This window comes from Petaurus breviceps, unplaced genomic scaffold (genome assembly GCF_028583685.1).
Source record: "Petaurus breviceps papuanus isolate PSGF00001 unplaced genomic scaffold, PetGlider_PUasm1.0 90825, whole genome shotgun sequence".
Taxonomy (NCBI): domain Eukaryota; kingdom Metazoa; phylum Chordata; class Mammalia; order Diprotodontia; family Petauridae; genus Petaurus; species Petaurus breviceps.
Window position 1 is genome coordinate 2,150,762 of NW_027187353.1, and position 27,094 is coordinate 2,177,855.

Genomic DNA, 27,094 nt, shown 5'->3' on the forward strand with positions numbered 1-27,094 from the left:
GACATCTCAGATGTAAGCTCCTTGAGGGAGGGACTTTCACTTTTGTCACTGTATCCCAAAGCATCTTGCACAGTGCCTGGTACCTGGGAGGCATTTAATAAGGGTTTCTGTTTATTGCCATCAGGGGAGGACCAAGATGACCCTAGGGGAGATGGAAGGTACCATGTTGAGGATACAGGGGAAGCTTGGAAGGTACCATGAAATAGGGGCTGGGGAGCCATAAAATGTGGCCCCAGAATGGCAAGTCCCAGCCTACCTTGAGTGCATCAGGTGTGTCTTCCAGGCAGTAGACCCTGAGTGTATACTCCAGATTGGTGCAGAGTGCAGGGGCAAAGATGGCCAGCTGGAGCCTTTTGATGGCCGAGCGGGAGTAGGACTCCCCCATGAACACGTAGGTGCCCAGCTGGTCCAGAAGGATGTGGCAGGACTTGGCTTCCAGCTGGCAATAGCAAGGAGTGTTCAGGGTCTCCTCATCTAGAGTCACGACCTCCTGCCAGGAATGGAATGGGAAGAGTCCCGTGGGGCCCAGGTCAGATCTGGAGATGTGTGGGCCCTCAGGCTGGCTCCCTGCTCCCCCTGAGCACCCCTAAAGAGGAGAGGATCCCTCTTCCTCAGAGGCCTTGGAGGGGCAGGTCAGGTAGCTTATGGGGAGTCTCCCACTACCCTCCACCCTAGGGAAGGGAATGGAGGAGTTAGGGCTAACTCTTACATGAGAAAACCTGCTTTGGCCTATTCCACCCTTCCTCCTTACCTCCCAGTTCCCTTGGTGGGACTGAGTCTTCAACTGGAAAATCCAGTCACCAGAGTTGACCTCAGCACAGTGGGGGACCGTGAGGATGACCGGACGGCAGAGGAGCAGCCCCGTGGGCCCACAGGTCACCATGGGGCTCAATACTGTCTGGGTCCCTTCTGAAGGTAAGCTAGAGAAGGGGAGGGAGAGAGAGAGGAAGAGGGAGAGAAAAAAAATGAAGGTCCCGGCCCTCAAGGAGAGAGAGAGCTCCTAAGCTCCAGACAGTCCTCTTCCAGTCAGGAATGGAAGGAGAAAGGACCTTGGTCAGGCATGAGTCTCAGCATGAGGGTCTAACTCTGGTTGCTATTCCTGACTCTGCTACCATCTTTTAGGGGTCCCTCATCCCCTGGAGCCTCAGAATGTCCCTGTGTCAAATGGGGGAGAACAACCCCCCTCCCATCATGGCACTGCCTGACACACCCTTCCTTACCTGGCCTGTCCTGGGACCCCAGTCAATGACACCTGTCTGGGGGACAATGGGTTCGGCCTACTCAGAGGGGGAGGGGAGACTGTATTCGTTACTACTGATGGAAGATGGAAGTGACTGCTCTCTAGTGATACTAAACCCCTTCCAAACTGATTTCCCTAGGGGTGTGGGGGAGGCCAGGAGGGGGATGGGTGCATGGAAACATGGAAAGAGAACCAATTCCAGAATCGAAGGACTTGAGGTCAAATGTTGTCTCTGTTGCTTACAATCAGGTAACAAGGCACAAACCACTTGACCCCCATAGACCCAGGTTGCTCATCTGTCAAATAAGGGGGTTGGACTAGCCAGCCTCAAGGGCCTTTCCTAGCTCTTAGGTCCCCCCTTTGCCTCATGGTGCCTCCCGTAATCTTGTCTCATCAGAGAAGGAGGCTCCTAGGGACAGGGACTCTTTTTCTTTCCATAATTCCGGAGGCTCATAGTTTTCCATTCATAGGAGGTGAGGGGAAGAAGGGCTGATCTGGTGGAGGAAACCGGGGGCTGCAGCAGAGTGTGAGTTAAGAGACATCAGAAAAGGCTGCAGTCCTCCCTCCCTCCATCCCCTCCCAGGCTCCTTCTTCTCTTGTCCAGCAGAAGCACTGCAATATTCCACCTCCAGTGACTCATGCCTTTGGCTTAAGAAGTATCAGTTTTGGACATGTAAATGCCCCTGGGGAGGTAGAGGCACTGGGCCTAATGTGATGAGTCATTCACACCTAGCTGTGGGAACTCGTTTGTTCAGGGACTAAGAGTTTTGATGTGAGGGAAGAAGGAGGGGGCTTTTTGGAGCAGACGGCCCAGCTCGGGAAGGGAAGGAAGGACCAAGCAGGTGCCACAGTGAGGGGCCCTGGGCTTCTGGGGTCAGCACTTAGGAGCGAGGACAGGATGACAAAAAGGGAAGAAAGGAGGAGGGGCCTGAGATGGGGGTGGGGTGCTGGGGGAAGGGGCCTCAGCTACTCACAGGGTGTTCTCCGCCTTGTTGATCAGCAGGTACATCTCGTAGAATTTCCCCTGGGGGATAGCCCCATTGGGTACCAGCAGGCTCACCCCTGAAGGGAAAGGGAGTTCAGTGGGGGAAAGGGGGGAGAGCTGGGCAAGGGGCACGAGCCCTGCAGGACAGAGGCTGCTCCCCAGCCCGATGCCAGGAGCGAGATGCCCAGGGTACAGGTGTCTGGTTGGGACGGAGAGAGTCTAGTGGAAGAGGAGATTTTCAGCCAAAAGACCCAATAGTCAGAATTACCATGGGATGAAATCCTAGCTCCACATTTACTGTCTATGAAACCCGTTCTGACCCTCAATGTGCTCATCTGTAAAATGGGGATAATAACACACTACCTACTTCACCTACTATAAAGAGAAATAGAAAATGTGAGCTATTGTTATGAGTTCCATCCAGGTCTAAGTTTCTATGACTTTATAATTTTATTTTATTTTGCTTTTTGGAGGGCAATTGGGGTTAAGTGACTTGCCCAAGTTCACATGGCTAGTTTTTGTGTTAAGTGTCTGAGGCTGGATTTGAACTCAGGTCCTCCTGACTCCAGGGCCAGTGCTCTATTCACTGCATCACCTAGCCACCCTGACTTTATAATTTTAAATGGAAGAGTGGCAGCCCTGTGATTTATCCTAAGAAGGCAGTAAAGTATATAGCAGCTTAAGTGCCAGACCTCAGGTTAAAAAGACCAGGATTCAAATCTTGCTTCTCAGATTTACTGAGTGAGTAATTTATCTTCTCCTTAACTATAAATTCAGGATAATAATACCTCTATTACCTACCTCACAGGATTGCGTGACACTCAAATGAGGCAATGTATTCAAAGCCTGGCTCAGTGTAAAGACGTCTGGGGACCTGGGTTTGAATCCTGCCTCTGGCACTCACTATCTTGTGTGACCCCCTCATCTATAAAAAAGGGAGGCTGGACTCCCAGGCTCCTCAGGTTCCAGAACTAAATCTCTGTGATCTGTTACAAGTGCTCTTCAAACTCTAACACACTATCTAAATGTCAGCTATGATCATCATTATTTTCATCATTGAAGGGTGTAGTAGAGACCATAACAATGGACAGATACAAAGGAAGGGAAAAGGGGAAAGGAGCCAGGGCCGAAGGGGGCACAGCCACAGCCAAAGGAGGCAGGATAAAGGAAGTGGACAAAGGAGCAGAGCAGAGGGTGGGGCATGCCCTCTCCCAGGGATCTGGAGGGTTCTGGATGGCCCCACATTCCTAGAACCAGGTGCTGCCCTGGTGGGGCTCTAGACTCTCTGGCTGGGGCCATACCTGTGCCAGGAATTGTGAGTCTTCCCCCAAGGCAGCCAAACGTCCCACTGGCACAGTTGTTAGGATCTCGAGGCAGCCCCAGGGTCTGCTGGGAGCCAAGGCTGGCATTTCGCAGGTTGAGGAAATGAGCATCTCGGATCCCTTCACCAGGGTAGGTGCCCACAGGCAAGACTCCCAGCAGGTCGGCCCCATCAGGCAGACCTGGGGTGGATGACGTGGTGGATGAGTTGTAGACCTTGATCTTCAGGCTGGGCAGGGGGTCAAGGAGGGGCGAGTTGGTCATAGGAATCTTATCAGAGGAGTCCTGCAGGGCAAACACAGGCCCTCGATAGATGCCTGCACTGGCTGTAAGGTCAGGAGGCACCGACGGGTGCAGTAGCTGTGGATTGTCTGCAATTCAATATATAAATCAACAGTCAGTCGATAAGCACTTACTAAGTACCTACTGTATGCCAGGTACTGGGGACATAAAGAAAGGTAAAAGACATCCCTGCCCTTGAGCTCCCAGTGTAACGGGAGAGACAACCCGCAAACAACCATACACAAGCGAGACGCATTGGGACGTGAATTGGAGATGATCAGCGGAGCGTCAAAGGAAATCAGGAAAGGCTTCCTGGAAGAGGTGGGATTTTAGCTGGGCCATGAAAGAAGTCAGGGAAGCCAAGGGCAGAAAGGAGGAGGGAGAGTCCTCCGGTCCAGGGGCACAGTCAGAGAGGATGCCCAGAGTCTGGAAACGGCGTGTGAAGCCAGCGTCACTGGGTTAGGCAGGTTCAGGGCACTGTGCTAGAAGCTGAGCAACGGGACAAGATGATGGAGGGACTGGAAATGTGATTTCATTGACATAGGGAACTCCCAGGTGAGGAAAGGCCTTCCACCAGTGCAGGCTGGCATCTTCTTGGCAACTTAGAGTCTCAGAAAGTTGTGGAGAACATTGAGAAGCTGAGTAACTTGCTCATGATCACTTATCTAATGGGTTAGAGGCGAACCTTAAACTCATCTTCCTAGCTTCAAGGCTAGCTCTGTAACTCACATGCCCTGCTGCCTATGAACTGGGGCATACAAAGACAAAAACAGAATATTCCTTGTCTCCAAGGACCTTCCTTCTATTTGGGGAACTCAACATGAGCATGAATAAATCTAATACACAAAGTGCCACGTAAATGCTAGCTATAATTAACACTACCACCACCACCGCCACCATCATCTTCCTTATCATCGTTATCATTGTCAATGTCATCATCGTCATCATCATCATTGTCAATGTCATCATCGTCATCATCGGTATCATCTTCATCACCACCGCCACCATCATCTTCCTCATCATCGTTATCATTGTCAATGTCATTGTCATCATCGGCATCATCTTTATCACTATAGTTGTCAGCAGCATCATCATTATGATGGTCATCCTCTTTCCCATAATCCTCCTCCTCCTCCTCATCATCATCAGTATCTTCATCACCACCATCACCATCATTGTCATCATCTTCCTCACCATCATCATCATTGTCAATATCATCATCATCACCATTGTCATCATTTTCCTCATTGTCATTATCATTGTCATCATCGTCATCATTGTCAATGCCATTGTCATTGTTTTATCATCATCATCACTGTCATTGTCATCGTCATCGTCATCATCATCATTGTCTCTCAGCCTATTTCTCCTTCCCATAAACCCATCAGTTTTTCCCTTGCTGGGCAGTGAACTCCTTTAGATTGGGAGCAGTTAGGTCAGCCAATCAACAAACACTTGGTAATATTTACTGTGTGCTAAGGGAGTCTAAATCTGTCTCCCTCCACAGCTCTGAGTTAGCCCAAGGCTGGGCATACAGCAGGTACTCAGTAATTGTTCAATAATGGGTTCTAAAAAAAGGCCCAATGTCCCCAAGTCCACCCTGCCTCCTCCTCCCCACTCCATCCCAGGATTTCTGCTCTCTCCAAGGGTTGGCCTTTTCTTCCTTCCCCCTCCTCCTTACTGTGTCGGGCCGTCTTGAAGTTAACTGGGTGGAAACCACCAGTAAGGGCAGCGGATGAGTCTGTGATGTCTGTGTCAAAGTCTCGGCAACTGCGCCGGTACACCACCACCCCAACGGCCATGAGGATGACGATGAAGACAAAGATGGCCACCACCAGGCCTGCATAGAGAGCCACGTCCCCTGTTGCTTCCATCACTAGGGGGAACAGGAAAATGGGAAAAAGTAAGAAGGAGAGAGGGCAACATGGAGACCCCCGCCTCAGAAACCTGAGCAATAACCCCCAACTCCAACCTAGCACTCTACACACTATTCCAACGAGGGAGGCAGCGTGGGGCACCAGACCAAGCACACTTTGTACTTGGAATCACAAAGGTTTGGGTTCAGATCTTGCTTTTGCCACTTACTAGCTGTGTGGCCCTGGGTAAATCACTCAGCCTTTTTGAGTGTCATCAGGGACAACACACATACTCCTCCAAAGAGAACCTAGTGCTCCTGTCAGAGACCTCATCTGAATGAAACATGGGGTCTCATCTGTAAAATGGCCATAATAATCACACCAGCCTGCCAGGATTGTTGTGGAGGGTTCTAATAAGAGTGTATGAAGATTACTTTGTAGACCTTAAAATGCGATACAAATGTCAGGTATTATTATAAGCAGGAAAAACCCCACATGCCTAATTTTGCATTTTATAAAGGGGATCTCACCTTGGTCCTCCAGCCTTTCAAAACTTTCAACTTTGACAGGCTCAGGCTCAGGGATCTGCCAGGCCAGGCTAGGATATGTCCGGTGAAATAAGTACTAATAATTATATAATATAATATACACTGTTCCTATGTATTCCTTTCTTCTATCCTAACCTTTGATAGATTGACAGGCACAACAGATAGGTCTGATCCCTCTTTTGTGAATAAGAAAACAAGTCTTGGAAAAGAACAGGTGCATATCTTAACCAAGGCCACGTGATGAATTATGGTGTGGGTCTCCAGATTTTTAGGCATAGGATTTTTCCATTAGGTTGTACAACCTGTCTAAGCTGCCCCAGGATACAACCCCACTCCTGTGGCTGTTTCTGAGCTCCCATGGTCAGGAAGCAAGATGGCCCCATAAGAAAAATCATATGGTAGGCTGAGGAGATGGTGAGAGAGGAGGAGAAGGAGAAGGCCATAGCCCAGAACCTGAGAGGCAGAAGGGAGATGGAGAGTGATTCAAGTGAAGAATGGGGGCAGCAGGTGAGGAGGGATGGTGAGGGGCAGCCCCCTCCCTTCTTTCCACTGTGCTGACAGATATGCACAAGGTCAGCTAGCTTAGGGTTGGATAAGAGTCAGGGGTTAGACTGTCCAGCTGCTCTCACCAGCTGGGAACATCTGGGTCCAGTCATCCAGTCTCAGAAGATCTTGAGATAAGGATATCACCTGCTTTACCTCTCAGTAGCTGACTCTTCCCCACCTTTCCTCTGGGTAGTTCTGGGGCACACCCTCCCACATCCCCCAGCCTTGAATGGGATCCCATTCAACCCTTGAAAGGGGAATGATCAGCCTCTGGGGAGTTCTGGAGCACCCCCTCCCACCCTCAGCCTTGAATGGGACCCCACTTAGCCATTGAAAGGGGGATGATCAGGTTTTGCTTGGTCTGGTTCCAGGAGACCCTGAGATGCCTCAGGCTTGGTCACAGGCCTCAGCCTTTCCTAACAAGGCTATGGTGTAACTCTGTGCTCTAAGACAAGAAGGTGCTGTCCCTACCATCCAAGAGACAGCTGGGGCAAGGTGGAATTCTTAAATATTCCTGGGGAAACAGATACCAGGCTTTGTCTACAGTCGGCTGCCTCTCCCACTCCTTCCTCTTGTTACCTCTTCCAGTTTCCTACCTCATTTTAAAGCTCCTTTGCCCAGTGTATTTAAGTTAGCTGTGTGTCACATGCCCCTGTTAGACTGTAAGCTCCTTGAGGACAGGCACCCTACCTTATCTGAACTTGGCATTGGTCCCAATGTCTAGCAACAGGCTCTGCAAAAAGAAGCTATATAACTAAATCCTCTGCCTCAACCCCTTCTAACTACATGACCCTGGACAAATAATTGGAAGTCTCTGTGTTCCAGTTTCCCCATGTGTCAAATGGTGATAATAGTCCTCACAGGGCTGTTGTGTGTATCAAATGAGTTCATCTATCTTTGAACCCTCTGAAGGGCTACATAAATGCTGGTTATTATTAGCTATTATTCAGTGGCCTCCAAGGTCCCCTTCCAGCTCTGCACCTATGACCCTGTGATATAGGGGACCGTGAGCTCAATCAGGGCAAGGACCATGGGTGACATCCCCGATGTGGCTCCCCCCAGCCTTCCCAGCATCTAGAACACAGGAGGGGCTAGGTGAATCTCTCTATTGGCCAATAGCATGGCAGAGAGTCTGGGGCTCCCTGTCCACCTCTGCTTTGCCCGTCTCTTGGGTGGCTGCAGAAGTGGGAGCCACCCTGGCTACTTTCGCCTGACTCCGAATTCACTGTATAACCCACATGTGGCCATTTGCTCAGTAATTTACAATCTCTAATTAGTCAACCTGGCCTCTCCCCCTCTCCCAGCACTCCTCCCCCCCAACCTTCTCCAGAGAGCTGGGGGTCATTCAGCATTATTGCTAATTTTATTACTCCAGAATTATCTGGGAGCTGTAGTTTAATTACCACAGTAGTATTTGGCTATTGCTGTTTTATTAGCCTTAGTGTTATTACTGTGGCATTATTAGCATGGGCACTCAGGGGGGGCTGACTTATTAGATAGTAAGTCCCTAGCAGGATGGGGAGAGGAAGGGAAGAAGGGAGGGGGGAAAGAGCGAGGGAGGGAAGGAGGGAGGGAGCAAAGGAGGATGACTCTTTTTCTAGGGGGGAGTTGGTCTTGCTTCAAGTGGTGTGGGCGAGAATGGGGAATGATGGGGTGCCCAGGGGTAACACTGGGATAGGGGGTAGAGGAGTAGAACCAGCCATTTGGTGTCAGTCTTTGAAAGAGAGGCAACCTCTCAGAATTCTGTTCTGTGATTTGGCTGTCTCAGGAGAGCATCTCTATCCTGAGGCCATAAGAGCCTGGTACAAAGGGCAAAATTCAATGTTGAATGGTCAGAAATGGGGCATGAGGGACAGTGAGACCAAAGCATGAGGGAGCCTGGAGCAGGAGGGGCCAGGAATGCAGGAGGGTGGGGGGATGAGGGGACCAGCACAGGGAGCACAAGAGGGGAAGGAGAGAGCCTCAGGAAGCTCAATCAGTGCCTCTGGTGCTTGCCTTTTCCCAAGGAAGCAGCAGCAGCAGCAGCAGCTAATCCCGATCTATGAAACTGCCCACCTCAGGTGGACTTCAGGAAGCCAAGGTCTCTAGTGCCCATAGCTACTACTCCCCAGCTTATGCAGCCATCTATCTACAGCTTCAAGAAACAATCCAGACACCATTATAAGACAAGAACATCACCTGTCCCAGGGAGATTCCCAGCACCCTTTGGACTCCAGCTACCCAGACCTCAGCACCCTTCACCTGGGATGGTCTATTGCCTGCCCCTATGCCTTTGGCCTTTTCCCTTCTTCTCCCTCTGCTGGTTTTGGGGAGAATAAAAGGGACCATCTGTGAACAAAGAATTCTATCTGTGCCCCCCAAATTCCTCATCAGGCTAAGGGGTCCCTTCAACCATTTCTAATCTATTTAGAGGAGTAGGAGACCTCAGAGATTACCTCATCCAGATAGCTGTTTCTCACCTGAGATCCACAAACCCTCCAGAACCCAAAGGGTCCATACTTTAGATGGAAAAAATGACATTTTTTCCCATGAACTTCTTTTTTTTTGAGGGGGAAGGTAGGGCAGTTGGGGTTAAGTGACTTGCCCATGGTCATATGGCTAGGTTTTTGGTTGTGTGTCTGAGGCCAAATTTGAACTCAGGTCCTCCTGACTCCGGGGCTGGTGCTATATTCACTGCGCCACCTAGCTGCCCCTCCCATGAACTTCTAACTGAAATATAGCATTTCCTGAAATTACTTTAAAACATTATGATAAGGCTTCACTAGATTACCCAAGGATGCCATGACACAAAAAAAAATGTGTAAAACCACCTCAATCAATCTAATCACCTCATGTTATAGGTCAAGAAATGATGTGCATGTATTTGTGTGTATACAAATCTTCAGGCTCATAATATTTCCTCTAAGGTAGGGATTTCCCATTTGACAGAAAGAGAAACTGAGGCACAGAGCTCATTAATTTGCCAAATGTCAGGTCTCTAGGTCCTTGGCACAGTGCTCTTTTCAATATCTTAGGGGTAGCTCCTTTGTCTGGGAACAATACCATAATGTCTAGCAAGTTCTAATTACTTTGGGCAAAATTTGAACCCTGGTCTTCTTGGATTATACGTCATTATAAGATTATAAATTTCAGGCTCTGTCAAAGGAGGAGGTTGCCCCAGAGGTCTCTATGGTTCCTTCTAGCTCTAAAATCTAGGATTCCAGGAGCTAACTGGGTTCTAGGAAACAGTTTGCACACCAGAAGAACTCAGCCTGGGAACTGTCTCCAAAGGAATTACAGGGCAGAGCTCTTCCCTTCCATCAGGAAATGGAGAAAGGATTGGACCCAAAGTTAGGTCACTCTGTGACCTTGGGGAAGTCACTTTCCTTCCTCTAAGCTTCTATAAAACAAGCCAGCAGTGAGAAAGTATCCAAGAGCCTTCCCAAGGCTCACAGTCCATTCTATCTGCTCCCCAGGACTTTGGTACCCTGGTCTCTAGAGATGGCAGGTGCAATCTCTCTGTCTATTCCAGAGAGCAGAATGCCTTCCAGTGAGAAGCTACGGCCCCTTCGAATGAGGAGAAAGCCCAGTCACCTTGGGGTTTCTGGATTCTTAGGATGTGGGCTCCCAGGAATGAGACGTTCTTGGTCCTTCTGTTCCCCTAGCCCCCAGAGACCTCTCATCACCCTCCAGACCATGAGAAGACACTCAGTCAGAGAGAACCAATGATCCCATGGAAGACAGAAAATGGTCATGAAATGGGGACTTACGGTGGCTATTGGGTTCAGTTAGAACTCTTTTATCTGTTAGGGAAAACAAAGTAAAAGAAAAAATGACATGGGTGAAATGATGAAGATGACACAGAAATGTCATGACTGGAAGCCCAGAGCAGCCCCCCCACCTTGGCGCCCCACCAATGGGCAGGGAAAGCTTTGGCTCTCCACATTCTCGAGGGGGACCACATCTCCACCCTCCCCTCCACGCTGCTGAACCCCACCCCACCAGGCCTGCCCAGCGTCGGCTCACTCACTCTGAGTACACAGCCCATCCGTACAGTTCTTGGAATCAAGGAGCAGCCCGCTGCAGTCTCGACCCCCGTTCTGGGGCGGCGGGGCTGTGCATTCCCGGCTCCGCCAGTGGGTACATTCTGTGCTGCAGGCTGACCATTTACTCCACTCTGTCCATGCTCCATCTACTGCGGATCATGCAACACCCACCCACACATTCACACACACGCACATGGGGATGGAGAAACACAGAGATTGCAGGCGCCCAGATAGACACAGCCCCAAATGGGGGAACAGAGCCCCACATGTACATGCACACATGTACATACACACACATGAATGCATGTATACATGCATACAGACACACAGTCAGACAGGCGGATGGAAAGCAGTCCAGTGTCACATACACACAGTCATACGTACGTAGAAAGAGCAGAAGGGCGTAGGGAAAGGCAGCCCAATGCAGAGAAGTTGTCAGAGTCACGTACAATCAGAGAGACATACAGAGAGGAGCAGACATGAAGTCAGGCACACACAGAAAACCCAATGCAAAGGAATACATCCGATTGTACAAATACAGACCCAGATACAGCCAAGACGCAGATGAAAACACACGCACACGCACATGCACACACACGCACAGATCAGACAATGAAACAAAGAGAAGATTCACTCGTTACAAAATTGGGAGGAGCAGTGGAAAGCATCTGAACAGGTGAGGAACAGGGGGATGTAGCCCCTCCCGGGGATCTCTGGGCTCATGAAATGGGTAGCACCAGCTGAGAGGGGACGTATGGGAGCCCCAAACTGAGTGACCAGATGGGCGTTCCCAAAGCTATAGGGCAGCTGCTGAAGTCTCTGGGGCTTCCAAGCCTGAGCTGTCCCCTATCCCTGGGGGGGGGGGGCATGACAGGTACCAGGGCTGAGTCTGGGCCTCCCGTTGGAAGGTTAGGAGAAGCAGTGGATGTGCGTGTGTGGGCGACATGGAGGGCTGTCCTTACCTGGGCACATGGTGGTACACGCCACCTTCTGGAAGGCCTGCCCATCACAGAACGCACCACCATTGAGTGGGGCAGGGTTGGTGCAAGTGCGGGTGCGCTTCTGCCAGCCCCGGCCACAGCGGTTATTGCAAGGTGACCACTCTGACCAGGTGGACCAGCCACCGTTCACTGAGGATGGAGAGAGAGAGGGAGGCTGGCATCACTGTCCTGTGAAGCATCTAGCCTATGCCTAACCCTTCCCCCAAATTATAGCTGTGCCCCCTAGAAGACACACCCTCCGGTCTTAGAATGAAAATATTTAGAAACAGAAAGGACCATAAAGGCCACTGAATCCAACCCTCTTGTTTGAAAGATGAGGAAATTGTGGCAGACACAGGCTAAGTGACTTTTCCAGGGTCACACAGTTAGCAATTATCTAAGGCAAGATTTGAACCTTGGTCTCAAGTCTCAGGCTCAGTTCTCTAATGTGTTAAAGGAGGAGGCTGAACCAAAGGTCTCTGCAGTCCCTTCTGGTTCTAAAATCTAGGATGCTATGAACCAACCAAGGGGCACATCCTTGGAGTTGACAAAGGCACACCAGAAGAGGAGTCAGCCTGGGCACCGTCTCCAAAGGAATAATGGGCAGAGCTCAAGTGCCCAGGTGGGGTTTCCCAGCTCTGTTCTTTGGGCTGGTCTCCTGTTCCTCCGGGATAATGTGTTCCTTTTCCCAAAAGACGCAGAAAGTGGCAGCAAAGTCCTGAGCCCCCTGACTCAGCGTCTTCTTACTGTGGCAGGAGCCTGGACCTGCCAGGCCTGCAGTTACCAGTACAGCTGGAACAGGACGCCAAAATGGGATGTAATTTTTGCTTCTAATCAGGTGTCTGTCATGTGGAGTAGAAAACAGGATGAAAAACTTCTGGACTAGGAGACCTAGTTGTCAACTCATTGGTTGCATGCCTTTGGAGAAGTCCCTTACAACCTCTCTGGGCCTCTATTTTACCATCTCCAAGGTGGGCAAGATTCCTGCCCTTCTCGTCTTCCACGTGACTGGCAGCAAATCAAATGAGACAATGGGTCGTAGGGCCATCGATTCAGAGTTGGAAAGGTCATGAGAGATCAAAGATGATTGGATTAGAAATGGAGAGTTGGGAGGGGCCTCAGAGAGCCTTCTAGTCCAAACTCTTCATTCCACAGATGAGGAAATTGAGACCCAGGAAGGATACGTGATTTATTTGTCCAGGGTCATAGAGGTCATAAGCATCCAAGGTGGGATTTGAACGCACTTTATTTCCACTGTATCACACTCCATGGGATATGAAGGTTTTGTGATACATTATTAGCATGACACAAGTGTTCAGTAGTTATTGTGATCATTATAGTTATTAGTAGTTAGGACAATAAAAGCCATAGGCTCACAGAATTTGAATTGCAAAGGTTCTCAGTAGCAAAGGCACCCCCACTATGATATTCCCAATAAATGGACTCTAGTCCAATAAGTGGATTTCCTGTGCTAGAGTCCCACTTCCTATCCCCAGCCCCTGTGGGGTCCTTGGTCCATCCAAATGAAAGAATTTCCCTGAGTGGTGTGTAGCCCACACTCAGCCCCTCTGATGTTGCTGCCCGCCATCCTACCGTAGACAATGACAGTGGCCGTAGTGCTACGGCGTTTGGCCACGATGTTCTTGGCCACACACGTGTAGTTGGCTGTGTCTGAGAGCCGGGCCTGCCGGATGATGAGGTTGTGGTCAATGGTGAGCAGGTAGTTAGTGTCCTGAGCGGGGTCAATGACATCCTCATTCTTCAGCCACTCCACCTGGGGGATGGGAATGGGGATGGGGTAGAAATGGAGGATGTTAAGTGAAGACAAACGCAGCTTATTCCTCCAGCATGGAAGGCCCCAATGAGTGCCCTGGGGCTGGGCCAGCCTCACCCACAAGAGAACCTAACTTAATAAAGATGGTGGAAATGATGACCAGTTACTTCAACATCAGAGTCTGGACGAGGTTATGAAGCAGGAAGGCAGATATTTCATTCAAATATTAAACTCCTTCTGTTTAGACCAAGAACCTAAATTTGGGAAACTCGGGTTAGTCCAGAAAGCATTTGCTAAGCTCCTACTATGTGACAGGTATTATGGGAGGCATACAAGAACAAAAGTGAAACCACTCCTTGTCCTCAAGGAGATGGTGATCTGTTCAGAGAAACAGTAAGTGTTCATAAGCAGAGCAGCAGACGGAGAAGTGAACACAAATCCATAAGTTACCAAGAATTGGGGGCCAGAAGGGAGAGTGCATCGGGAAGGGCCGCGCTCAGGGGCTGAGAGCTGAGCTGAGCCCTTAGTGCAGCGGGGCATTCCAAGAGGGAGAGGGGAGGGGAAGGGAGCGCTCCAGGCACAGGGAGACACACGATCTCTGGCCTCATGGGACCTACAGAATGGGAGCTACGCTATGTCCACAAATAACTGTCGGACAAAATGAGTGTCATTGCTTTGGAGACCGACAGGTCAAAACCCCTCTCTTGACAGATGAGGAAACTGAGGAACACAGGCTTGCCCATGTGACTAGTGTGTGAGGCAGAACTTGAATTCAGGTCCTCCTGATTGCAGGCACAGTGCCCTTGACCACTTCCCCACATGTCTCTAAGGGCACTAGAGAGATGCATACAAAGTACTGTAAGACTCAAGGCCAAAAATGTCACTATTGATTGTCTCCTTACTGTAGATGAAGACACAATGACTTCCTTTCTGTCCTAGAGTGAATGAGGGGAAGTAATGAAAACAAGACTTGTCTCCTTTATTTTCTCTAACCACTGAGCACTACTCTCCACGTGTGAACCAAGTGGGTGTGGGCTACATGCACTGGAGGGGTTGGACCATGCAGAGGGTTCAAGGGCACTTGTGCTGATTAGTAAAATGGAGAGAAAGAGGGGGAGAGAAAGAAGAGAGAGGGAGGGAGAAAGAGAGAGGGGAGGGGAGAGAAAGAAAGAAAGAAAGAAAGAAAGAAAGAAAGAAAGAAAGAAAGAAAGAAAGAAAGAAAGAAAGAAAGAAAGAAAGAAAGAAAGAAAGAAAGAGAAAGAAAGAAAGAAAGAAAGAAAGAAAGAAAGAAGGAAGGAAGGAAGGAAGGAAGGAAGGAAGGAAGGCAAGAAGGAAGGAAGGAAAGAAAAAGAAAGGTATCATTAACTCCAACCTGTTAATTTTTATTTTTAATGATAAAACATGCTCAGAGAGATAAATGACTTGTCCAAGGTCCCACAGAACTTCTGCCTCTAAACCTCATGGGACTGGTCCTTTCCAGGCAGCTTGGTGCCACAGTGGATAGAATGCTGGACCAGGAGTCAAAGTCCTGAGTTTGAATTCTGCTTCAGACACTAGCTGTGTGACCCTGAGCAAGTCACTTAACCTGTCTGCCTCGGTTTTCTCACCTGTAAAATGGGACTAATAATAGCATCTGCCTCCCAAGGTTGAAGATCAAATGCGATAATATTTTTAAGGTGCTTTACAAACCTCAGGGCAGTGGATGAATGCTAAACACACACAGAGATATTTTCTGTAATAATGTCTCTATAAACATGCGCTTCTTTCAATTAAGTCCAAGTGTCTAAGACCAAGAGGAATATCTATCTTAGGCAGGGAGGAAGGGGACGAACCTGTCTAGGGGAGGGCAGGAAGGGAGAGGAGGAGAGGCAGGGTATTCACACACCCCTTTCACACAGGCTTCACTTTCTCACAGTAATAATAAGAATATAATGATAGCTTGCATTTATATGAGACTTTACAGTTTAAACAGCACTTCATAGACCTCTTTCGAGCTTCCCTCAGGCCCTGCGAGGTATTATTATCCCCATTTTATAGATGAGATAACTGAGGTAAAAGGAAGTTAGATGACTTCATAAGATCACAGAGCTGGGAAGCATCCCAGAGACATCAAGTCCCACCTGTGCCTCATGGAGAATTCCCTTTTCTGTCTCCAACGTCCTTGACCAGTGGTCATCCAGGCTTGCTCAGAGACCTTCAATGAGGGAAAAGCTACTACTTCCCAACATGCTCCCCTCCACTGTAGGAGAACTTCCAATGTCAAGAAGTTTGGGGGTTTTTTGTTTTTGTTTTTTTGCAGCAAAACTCAATCTGCCCCTGCAAGTTCCCTGTACTGCTCCCAAGCAGAACAAACCAACCTCTTTTCCAGGGTACTGCCCTCCTAATGTCAAACAGAGGCAACTCTCTGACTTTCCCCAGATCTTCTCCTCCAGACTGACCATGCCCCATTCCTTCCACCAAACCTCAAGGGCACCGTTTGGAGGCCCTCGTCTGTCCTGGACACTCTCCCCAAATCCTTTCCCATTTATTTATCAAGGGTCTTCCAAAGGGTGTTGTTCAAGGTCACCTGGCAGATAAACTGAACCTAGAATCCAGGTTCTCAGACTTCAGACTCGGTACTTTTCATGCTATACCACACTGCCCCTTCCACTTCATTTGGCTAGGTTATGGGTGGGGTGTAATGGAAAGAATGTTGAGTGAGAATCCTGTCTCTGACACTTACTGGCTGCCAGACCATGAACAATGCCTTTAACCTCTCTGAGCTTCAGTCTTCTTACCAGTAAAGATGGGATAATAAGATGTACAGCACTTCTATCACAGGCTTGGAGTGAGAATGTGTCAACCTCAAAGTGCGGTCTATAGCAATGGCCGCACTGACCAGAGCCTGCCCGTGAGGGATGCATGTAAGCCCCCCCACACACGTGTACTCTGAGGACCTTCGGACAAACTCAGCAGCCATGGACAAGAGTGGAGGTGAAGTGTGTGAGAAGTCAGAGCAGCAGCCCCACCATCCAGAGTAAACACTGGGGCTCAAGGAGCAGCTGACGATCTCCGTACAAGTCCATCCATCCATCACGCCCGATCCATCTGTGCAGGCAGTGCTAACGGCTGGTGCCATCTTGCTGGAATTTTACCAGCACCCTGCTGGGGTCTCAGCAGATCAAGGAAGTGTTCCCAGACACTGGGGATTGCGGCTGCAAGACACGCTATGAAATGGCACGCACTCAGCTGGGGAGGGCTTCTCTGAAGAAGGCTTACTTAGAGTCATGCCATGCAGAGACACAAGGAACCGAGGAGGAGGTGACAGAGGGCATCCTAAGTGGAAGAAATATCTTGCAATGGGGGAGGTAATTGAATGATTCTGGAGAGAGCTACACTCATTTCTGCAAGTCTGTCCTTCCTTTCCTCCTTAATTTTCCTTCCTTCCTCTATTCCTTCTTCTCTCCTTCCCTTCCTTCTTTCCTCCCTCCCTACCTCTGTTCCTTCCTCCCTCCTTCCCTTCCTCCTTCCTTCCCTTCCTTCATTCCTTCTTCTCTTCCTTCTTCCCTCCCTCTCTTTCTCCCTCCACTCCTTTCTTCCTTTCTCTCTTCTTCCTTCCTTCCTTCCTTCCTTCCTTCCTTCCTTCCTTCCTTCCTTCCTTCCTTCCTTCCTTCCTTCCTTCCTTCCCTATGTCTGTCTCTCTCTTCTCCAATGATTTCATTATTATAGGGAGATCATACGAGTAAAGATCAGCACTTTTCTCTAGAACTTGGCATTCCCTGAGGTGCTGAGAGGATCACATAGCCAGTCTGCCAGAGAAGGGACAGGCACAGAGGCCTTCCTGACTCCAAGCCAGCTCTTGCCATTCTACCTCTCAAGGAAGAACTTCTTTTTACATTAACTCAAAACCTGGGTGTATTAGCAGGAAAGGCTGATACATCAAAGAGCAGAGGAATGACTGGCATTTGGAGACATGATCGATGAAAGCCGAGACTAGAACTCAGACCCATAAAATTCTGTTTGACAGAGGCATCAAGCACAAGTACTGTGCTCCAAGTATCTGCTGGCTGCCTCCCCATTCCTGATGGATGACTATAGAAGCTAAAATCCAAAGATAGGAGGAGAAGATGTTGTCAGTGACCACTTGGAGGAAGGACAGATCTGGGGGAAAGCAAGCCTTGTCTGACTCCAGGGGAAGGGTGAATCCTGGCCACCGACTTAGGGAAAGAACAGATGAGGGAACTAAAGAACAGAGGCATATATAAGGGCGGCTCTCAGGGGCTGCCTAGCCCAGCTCCCTGCTTTGACAGAAGGGGAGATCTAAAGGACATACTAAGCCACTTATCCCAGGTCAGATGGGAAGTTAGGTGCCGGAGGCAGAATTCCCAGCCAGGCGCTCTCGCTTCAGAAGCAGAGGGCTGGGCACTGCCCCAGTGCTCTAACCCACGCTTCTGCACTCACCTCTGCTGTGGGCACCCCCTCAGGGGGACGGCATTGCAAAAGCACCTCGTGCTCCAGGGGCACCTCCTTCCCCAGCGGCTCCTGGTCAAAGTTCTTGCGCAGGTCTGGGAGAGGAGAGCGCACCGCGTTAGCATGCTGAGTGGGGCAGCTGCCTCTCACCAGAATAGAGGAGGGCACACCTGCTGCTCATGCAGGGCCTCCCTGGCCCTGGCCCCAGGGACTGCCCCCCCTAGACAAAGCTCCCTGTTCTAGGTGGATGGTCCTGAGCAGCGGGAAGGTCTGCAGCTTTCTGCTATTACCACGAGATGGCGCCACACTCCCTGGAAATGGACAGCCAACCGGTCAGCCTGAGCCGTGTTTGTTGGAAGAATTCTTTGGAGCCATGGGAATGAGGGCAGCCTGGCTCTGAACAAGCGAGGAAGCAAGCAGCCAGGCCCTGGAAGGACCATCACATGCAAGGGTCATGATGATTGGCTGCTTCTGAGAAAGTGGGCTTAGTCAGGGACTGGCTCCTGGGCACTGAAGGCCATAGCCAATGTGGGGGAAGCTGCCTTGTTGGTGTCTGTCTGGGGCTTGGGGGAGCAGGGGACAACCACAGTGGGCATCCCTGACCAGTCTGTCCTTTGGCTGTGATCATGCCTCCCTGGGGGTCTTGGTTAGTAACAAAGGAACAGAAGGACACATTTTAAATGAAAGGAAACTTTCGATACCATCTAGATCAACCCATCATTTTACAGATGACAAACAGAGGTTAAGTGACTTACCCAAGGTCATACAGCTAGCAGATGTCAGAGGTGGGACTAGAACCCAGGGAAAGTGGGCAACGGGTGCCAACGATGTTAACTATAGTATCTAATATTTATCTCATATATAGGCAGCTAGGTGGCACAGTGGCTAGAGCTCATCTTCCTGAGTTCAAATCTGACATCAGACACTTACTGTGTGGCTCTGGGCAAGTCACTTAACCCTGTTTGCCTCAGTTTCCTCATCTGTAAAACAAGCTAGAGAAGAAAATGACAAACCACTCTAGTGTTTCTGCCAAGAAAACCCCAAATGGGGTCACAAAGAATCAGACATGACTGAACAATAAAAAAATCTGATATTTAATATCTAATATTCTTTGCTTGTTTTCTCCAGGTCCCACAGGGAAATGAGAAGGGGTCAGGCTGCTGGGGAATGAGGATGGGGAGACACCTACAGGCGATGCGGACGTAGGCTCGGCGGCTCTTGGTGGTGCCAGCGGAGCTCCAGGCCACACATTGGCACCAGTAATCTTCCAGCCCAAACAGTTCCTCCACCTGCTGCCGGGACACCTCGATCTGCACCTCCCGCACCAGCAGGCCTGTGAAGGGCAGACAGAGTCAGAGAGAAACACAGATCAGGCTGTGCTGTGAAGGATTGGAGGAGGGAAACTGAAACTGGAGGAAGGAAAATGGGCAGGGCCACTGGACCTGGCACCAAAGGCCACTGCCAAGGCAACCAAGAAGCAAATACTAAGGATGCCAGGCACTGTTCTAAACACAGGGGATGCAAACAGTCCCTGCCTCAGGGAGCTTACATTCTAGGGGTAGAGACCACACATACACAGAGAAGTAAACAAAAAATAGAATCGACACAAGGCAAGTGAAGGAGAGGTGGCCTGAACAGTTGGAGGACTGGGAAAGGCTTCATGTGGGAGGCGATCATCAGGCTAAGCTTGGAAGGAAACTAGAGACACATCCCAGAAATATGAGAAGGTCGTGTGTTCCAGGCATGGGAGACAGCCCAGAGAGGCGAGGTGGAATGATCACAGAATCCCAGATTGCTGTGATCTTGGAATCAGAATCTCAGTGTTACTGGTTTTCTAAAGGAACCTTTGGGTTACAAGGGACCATAGAGGGCCACCCTCCAGCCAGGGCAGGAACCTCCTGGACAACAGTGAGTCATCTGTGCTTAAACACCTGTAGCAATAAAGAGGAATGCATGATTCTGGGCTGGACAGCTCCCATTTAAGAGTTCTTGGCTTGCATTATGACCTCTCCCCTTGTGCACCAGCTCTGTCCTCTGATGACACAGAGACCAACTGCTAGACCTTTGGGAGTGGGTTGCAGCTGAAGGTCCACTGAGTCTGGAGGCAAGGGACATGCATTTAAGTCAAGTGACTTAACTTAACTTAAATCTCCCCAGGTCCCTGTTTACTCACTTGTAAAGATAAGGAGGTTGGACAAAATCAGCAGTTTTCAAAGTATGCTCTAAGACCCCCAGTGGTCCCCAGGACCCTTTCAGGGCATCTCTGAGACCCCTTCAGGGGATCTAGGATGTCAAAACTATTTTCATATTAATACTAAGATGCTTTAATGTCTAATTACGAATAGATATGATGCATATAAACAAAATTGCTTTGGCGGGGGGGAGGGAGTCTGCAATAATTTTTAAGAGCCTAACAGAATCCTGAGACTTAGAAGTTTGAGAACTTGTGAGTTCTGGATGAACTAGGTGAACTCCAAGGACCCTTTCCAGCTTGAAATTGATGGTTCCCAGCTGATGACTTGCATTCCCCATCCAGTTCAATCTGGGAGCCTTTGATTTAGGGCTAGAAGGTACATAGTCCTTCAGCTAGTCCAACTTGACCATTTCACAGAATAGGAAGCTAAGGCCCTAAAAGGAGAAATTATTTTCCCAAGATGGTACTGGGAGTGAGCCAAGTTTCAAACCCAAGTCTGCTGACCTCAGATTCTGGGTTCTCAGTTTCACTGAACCAAATCCACTCCTTGCTATGGATAAAAGCCCTTAATACATGGGAGGGGGGGCTGGAATACATATGCAGTAATGTCCCTCCAATTCTCTTCTAGGTAAAACATGTCCAGGTCACTGAGTCTCTCCCACTGTCTGTGCAGCACCCTTCCTCCCACCAACTCTTTGATAAGAAGCCAGGCAATCTAAGCCTCTTTCTGGGGCTGAGCTAGGAGTTAGTGTGACCAGGGCTGGAGCTGGGGCCAGGGGCCCTGGCTTTGGAGGCAGCATCCTAAGTCTCTTTAAGAATTCTAAGCTCCCTGTCTTTGGTTGTAGCTGATCGGCTCAGAGGCCCCTGATCCTCCTTGGATAAATGACTTGGCCAGCCCACTGAATGCCAATCACTAGCCTTCCCCAGCCTTCGGTCCTCTGCACTCTATTCATGAGTTAATCTTCCCCAGGCTCCAAGGACTGGGGTGGGGAAGGGAGTATAGCAAAGGGAGAGAAATAAAGGCAGGTGGGACTAAAGCCTGGCATCTCCTCTTCCACCACCTAACGTCCCATCAAGGACACTGGCAAGCTGCAACATGTCTAAAGGAGAGTAATCAAAATGGGGAGGAAATGAAAAGCCATGTTGGATGGGACCTGGAGAGCCAAAGACTTGGGGAAGAACATGATAGCTGTTTTCAGGTATCTGAAGGATCATCAAGGAGAAGAGAGATTAAGCTGACTCAGCCTGGCCCCAGAGCACAGAACTAGTCATGATGGGTGCAAACTCCAAGGAAGCAGGTTTAAGCTTAAGAGCGGGGAAAAGCCTCTTAACAATGGGAGCTGTCCAAAAGGGGAACGGCTTCCTGGGCAGGTAGTGAGTTTCTGATACTGGTGGTCTGCAAGCGAAGGCACTGCTGGCACTCCCTAGCTAGGACCTTCCAGTTCTGGGCTTCTGTTATTTGGCTGGGGGGAGGGGGGAGCTCCTGAAGACCATTTTCCTTATCCTGCTCATTCCATGCAGCCTTCCCTGACTATTCTTGTCCCCATTAATCAACTCCCTTCTCTCAACCCCCATAGTGCTCTCCTTCTTACCACTGATTGATTAGATACAGTCTGGGGTTATTCAGACTGTGAGTGAATGTTGTCCCCCAAACTAGAGAGTGAGCACCTTGAGGGCAGTAATTCGTCTTTTCCTGGTCTCCCCCACAGGCATACAGGAGGTGTCCAACAAGTACTTGTTGAAATTATTATGCCATTATTGCCCATCAAAGGGGTGGCCCTCCCAAGGTTGAAGAGGGCTGCCATATTGGGAGATCCCACTGAGGAAGGTGGGAAAAGAGGGGCATAATGATAAATAAAAATATCAAGTCTGCAAAGTGCTTGGTGTATATCATCTCATTCAATCACAGGACTGGAAGGGGATAGTAGAGAACACCTAGTCTATCTTTTCACAGATGTAGAGACTAAGGACTAGAGAGGGGAAATGACTTGCCCAAGGTCACACAACTAATGCATGGCTGAGAAGAGATTTGAACCAAGGTCTTCTGACTCCACACTCAATGATTTTTCCACTGTGTACCATGCCAGGGAGTGTCTTGTCTAAGACCATACAGGAAGAAAGTAGTAGCAACTAGGTATCCCATTTCCCAGTTTAAGGTTACAGCTTCTCCAAGGCTTGGGGTCTACTGATCTGGACAATGATCTAAGCTGTATTCAGCAATTGGGATGTTAAACCCATCTTTAGAGGGGGTGATTCTGGCCTAGGGTTCTCTGCTTCCTACTCTTCTCCCATGGATCCTGGTGTGAGTTTCTGGGAGGGGCCCAGAACCACCAGTATAGCCTAAGGGACCCACAGCTGTCAATACTCAGTGAGACATTGAGGTATCTCCTGAGATTCTGGCAAGGGGCTTGAGGCTTATAGGCTGAGATGCCAAGAAGTGAGGGCAGGTGCTTCACCCTGCCCAGTTGGTGTGGGCGTGGGGGGCAGGGCCAGTACCTATTATTCCCATGCTAATGAGGACAGCTGTGTCCCAATTTCCAGGACACCATAAGGCTTCTTGTTGTTGTTGTAGTAGCTAGGAGCGACAGGGGCAGTGTTGGTATTACTAATAATCACAGCATTACCAAGCCCCACCAGCCGTGCATAGGGGCCAGGATGCATCTCTGTCCTAATGACCTGTAAAATATGGAGCTGTCAGGAGGAAGAAAGAGAAACAGAGTCGTGGGAGGAGAGTGGGGAGGAGGGAAAGAGGGAGAAAGATCAGAAGAAAGAATAGAAGAGAGAACACAGAGAAAAGGAAGGAGAGAGGGAGAGGGCAAAAGAGGGAAGAGAGGAGGGGAGGAGAGGGCCACACCTGAGCAGGAATGCCTTCTCCAACACCCCTGATAACTGAGAAGCTACAGGGACAGGGAACTCACTACCTCCAGAAAAAGCCCATTACACTTTTTGGGACAACTTGAAATGTCTGAACAGCTTTCTTATCAAGCTCTGCTTGAACTCTGCCTCTCTGAGACTTCTCACAAATGTTCCTAGTTTTGTGTCAGAGATTTGATACTCAGAGCTGGGAAGAAGCTCAGAGGCCCATAGAACTCCATGTGTACCTGAGCAAGAATCCACTCTATAACACCCTTGTTGTGTGTTTCTGGGAAGGCAGCTGACCTGGGGTGATGCCAGGGGCCCCAGGAGAGGCTTAGCTGGGATAAGGAACCTATGGGCTTACTAGTCTGGCTTGAGCTCCATTGTGGAAGCCCTTCCTCTGATGCCTCCTTATCTTAAGGGGGTGAAGGGGATCTAATGAGCAGCCAGCTTGTGAGTCACTCAGACAGGGGGACACATCCCAGACATATTAGACTGTGAATAATAAAGCTCAGCATTCCCATCCAGAGCCTCCTCTGTGAATCTCAAAGACCTCCCTCTAATGAGAGCCCCAGGGGCTGGTCTGTCTCCCCTGTCTCCCTGGAGGCAGAACCCTGTTACTTCCTTTTATGGATCAGACGATCGCATGCTCATGGACATACAACTGGAAGAATGCTTAGCCATTATCTTAGTCCACCCTTGCTCCCCATTTTAAAGATGAAGGGATAGAGAGATAAAGTTACTTGCCCAAGTGTGCACAGGCAAGATTCGAGTCTAAGTCAATTGATACAAATACAGCACTTTTTTTCCTATGCTACCACACTGGCATGGAGACCTCAAATGGAAACTTGCAATGGGAAATGGCAAAATAGAAGTGGTCTCTAGGGTTCAGTCCAGGGGATGATCTGAAAAATTAGCCATTCCAACCATCCTCATTTTCTAATCTAGTTCTGCCAGTCAGTTGATTGACAAACATTTATTAAGCACCTACTGTATGCCAGGCACTGTGCTAAGTCCTGGCAATACAAGGAAAGGTAAAAGACAAGGTCCTGACTTCAAGGAGCTTACAATCTAGTATGAGAGATAACACGCAAACAACTATATACAAAGAAGCTGCATCAGGGATAAAGGAGAGAGAATCAACACAGAGTAGTCACTAGAATTAAGGGAGATTAAGAATTAAATTCAGAGAGGGGAACTAACATGCCACCACAGTTAATGAGCAAACATTGGAGCTGAAATGAGTCATCAAATCAAAGCATTTAGAGCCGGAAGGGAGCTGAGAGAGCACTGAGTCTGATGCCATTTGACAGATGAGGGGGAATGATGCCCATGAGAACAAGAACCAGGACAGATATCGAGACCGGAGCTTCTGATGCCCGGGTGAGCCCTCTTGCTTCTGCCTCTCTGTAATCACCTTCCGATGGCTGCCCCAAATCCTTCCACAGAGCAGCAAGATGACTACCCAACAGAAGAGATGAGAGATGGAAGGGGCCTCTCAGGCTACTAGGGATTGTAGGCACTGTAAAATGGGGGTGGTGATGATAAGAGCATTTCATAGCATTGTTGTGTGGATCATTGGCAAGCCTTCAAGCACCCAAAGTATGAGCTTTTATTATCCCAAGTTCTTTCTACTACTTGGCTCACCTCCTCTTCTGGTCATATATGCTACTGATGATATCAATCATAAAATATGGTACCCACAACAGCAACAACAACAACATTCCAGATATAGATAAGGCAGAGATAGCAGGACCATCATCTCTGGGTACTTTCACTCAATTAGCCAATCAACAAGTACTGATTAAATACTCAGATGTGGCAGGTGATACAAAGACAAAAAATGAGACCCTCAATGTCCTCAAGAAGCATACATTCTACCGCTGTGTATCTCTTTCAGCTACCATGTCCCACTGTTGACATGTTGACCAGGCAATCTATGAAAGCATCCAGGTCTTTCTCATATGAATTGCTGTTTGGTCCCCACTTCCCCCATTCTGGACTTTCGCAAATGGTATCTTGAACCCAAATGTTGGAAGCTATGTGAATGAATTCCTACTAAATTTCATCTTTTTTAATGTGGTCTATTGTTCAAAGATCTTTTTGATTCTGTGATCCAATCCATTGGACATCACCTGGCACAGGTGTGGCACCATGCAAGGGTCTCACCCTATAAAAGAAACTGCTTATGTCAAGGGGGGATGTTATTTTGGCCCCTTCTGACTTGGGGTGATTTCTTTAGATGCTCTGGATCTCCTTCAGAATAAAGATAGAGTACAATGATTACCACGGGTAGGAAAAGGAATGGGATGAGACAAGAGAGGGAAAGGTGAAGTCCCTCACCAGTGACCTCATCCAGGCTCTCCTTGGTGAGGTGGTCATTCTGGTTGACCCACTCGCCATTGCACTTGAAGTAGATTTGGGTGGCGGGGTTGGCCCGGCACAGCAGCTCCACGGGCTTGTTCTTCACAATGTAGGCATCCTGGGGTTCCTGCAGGAAGTGGGGCAGGGGCTCAGCAGGGGCAGATGGGAAGGAATCTGGCAGGACTTCACCATACTCAACACCTGTAGACAGAAGACAAGGAGAAGGAACTGTGAATTTAGCTGGACAAGTAAATTTCTCACCAGCATCTCCCAAACCCAAGCCATTGCCAATCCACTGCCCTTCCACATATGATCCCACAGCATCACTGGAAGGAAGAAGGTAAAGGAAGAGATGACCCAGAAATTTAATAATACTTTGTATCCATTTACAGATGGAGAACTAAAGCCCAGAAAAGTTTACAGCTCACACAAGCTCACAATGAGTTGAGATGAAAAATAGCAGAGTTGAGAAGATCCCCAGCATGTCTAATGCTTCATCCCCAAACCTCACCCCACCTTCTCCCTGACTTCTCTCTCTACTCTAAGCATTAATTCCCTCCCAGCTCTGATCTGCTTTCCAATTTATAGCAGGCAATATGCCAGGGCACCAAAGCCAGCATGGGGCTGAAGAGCAGGGCTCAAAGTAGGGCATACTGAGCCCACCAGGCACAGCTGCCCTTAGCTGCCTCTCTTCCTTCTTGCCATCACACTCCACTCAGATCAAGGCAACCAGGCTGAAGGAAACTGAAAGGATGTGTTAGGGACTTTGGGGACACTGGGGGTGGGAGTGTTGCCTGTTCATGCTTCTTTCTATATTAACACCACCCTCACTATGCCCCTGGAAGCCAAAGGCAATTCTTTAACACTTACATCTCCTAATCCCCAAAGGCTACCAAAGTGGATACCAAGTGATCTGGCTGCCATGTCTTGTCACCAGGCCACTGAGGCTAGGCTACCTCCTTTAGTCCCTTCCAGTGGCCCTCTACCCCAGCATATAGGTTCTCCCCAAAGGCCATTAGAGAAAGTAGACATTGAGTTTTTCTCTGGGAATTTCAGCTTCTGAAATCTTTGGACCTAACTTCAGTAGTTTCAGGTTGTAGTTAAACCTGAAACTACCCAATCAGCCTCACTCATCTTCCACTATCAATCAGAACTGCACCCAGGGTTCTTTCTCTGGCCATTTTCTGAACCTCTACACAGGCTATCACACTCTTTTTTAAGAGCTCCAGAAACCATACCTTGGAGGAGCTGTCTCTCATAATAGGCTGGTCACAGGTCCAGCTATTCTCTTTTATTGGACCATTTTCTGACCTTCTTGGCCTTCCTTCCCTATACCCTTCCACGTCTTTATCTTCCAACTGAAATCAGATCTGCACCACTGCTGCTTCTGAAAAGGGTTAGTCACTTGACTTGCTCTTGTTCTATTCCCCATGCCTGTGACTTCCCAGACTAAAATATAACCCTTCTCAGGCAACAAATCCTCTACTTGTTTTGTATCTCTCCATCAGAATATAAGCTCTTTGATGGTAGGAACTGCCACACTTTTGCATTTGTGTCTCCAGAGCTTAGCATGAGTTTGCCTTTCACCTAGTTAGTGATTAACAAAAGGTTATTCATTCATCCATCCATCCATTTATCACAGATAGAACAAACATCACTATTAGTCCCAGTGATC

General features: G+C 49.0%; 1 protein-coding gene across 3 annotated transcripts in view; it reads right to left on the minus strand.

Annotated features, from left to right (window-relative positions):
* The window catches only part of UNC5B (unc-5 netrin receptor B), a 136,650-nt gene that overhangs the window by 11,064 nt on the left and 98,492 nt on the right, over positions 1-27,094 (minus strand). Inside the window, exons 2-13 of one of the 3 annotated variants that reach the window (XM_069071106.1) lie at positions 25,399-25,620; positions 19,195-19,338; positions 17,997-18,100; positions 13,376-13,556; positions 11,765-11,932; positions 10,787-10,951; positions 10,527-10,559; positions 5,509-5,703; positions 3,527-3,916; positions 2,215-2,302; positions 752-920; positions 257-490 (exon numbers count right to left, since the gene is read on the minus strand). In XM_069071106.1, coding sequence (XP_068927207.1) covers positions 257-490; positions 752-920; positions 2,215-2,302; positions 3,527-3,916; positions 5,509-5,703; positions 10,527-10,559; positions 10,787-10,951; positions 11,765-11,932; positions 13,376-13,556; positions 17,997-18,100; positions 19,195-19,338; positions 25,399-25,620 — 2,093 coding nt within the window. The remainder of the gene's footprint in view (positions 1-256; positions 491-751; positions 921-2,214; positions 2,303-3,526; positions 3,917-5,508; positions 5,704-10,526; positions 10,560-10,786; positions 10,952-11,764; positions 11,933-13,375; positions 13,557-17,996; positions 18,101-19,194; positions 19,339-25,398; positions 25,621-27,094) is intronic. The other 2 variants (XM_069071104.1, XM_069071105.1) reach the window with 2 other exon arrangements.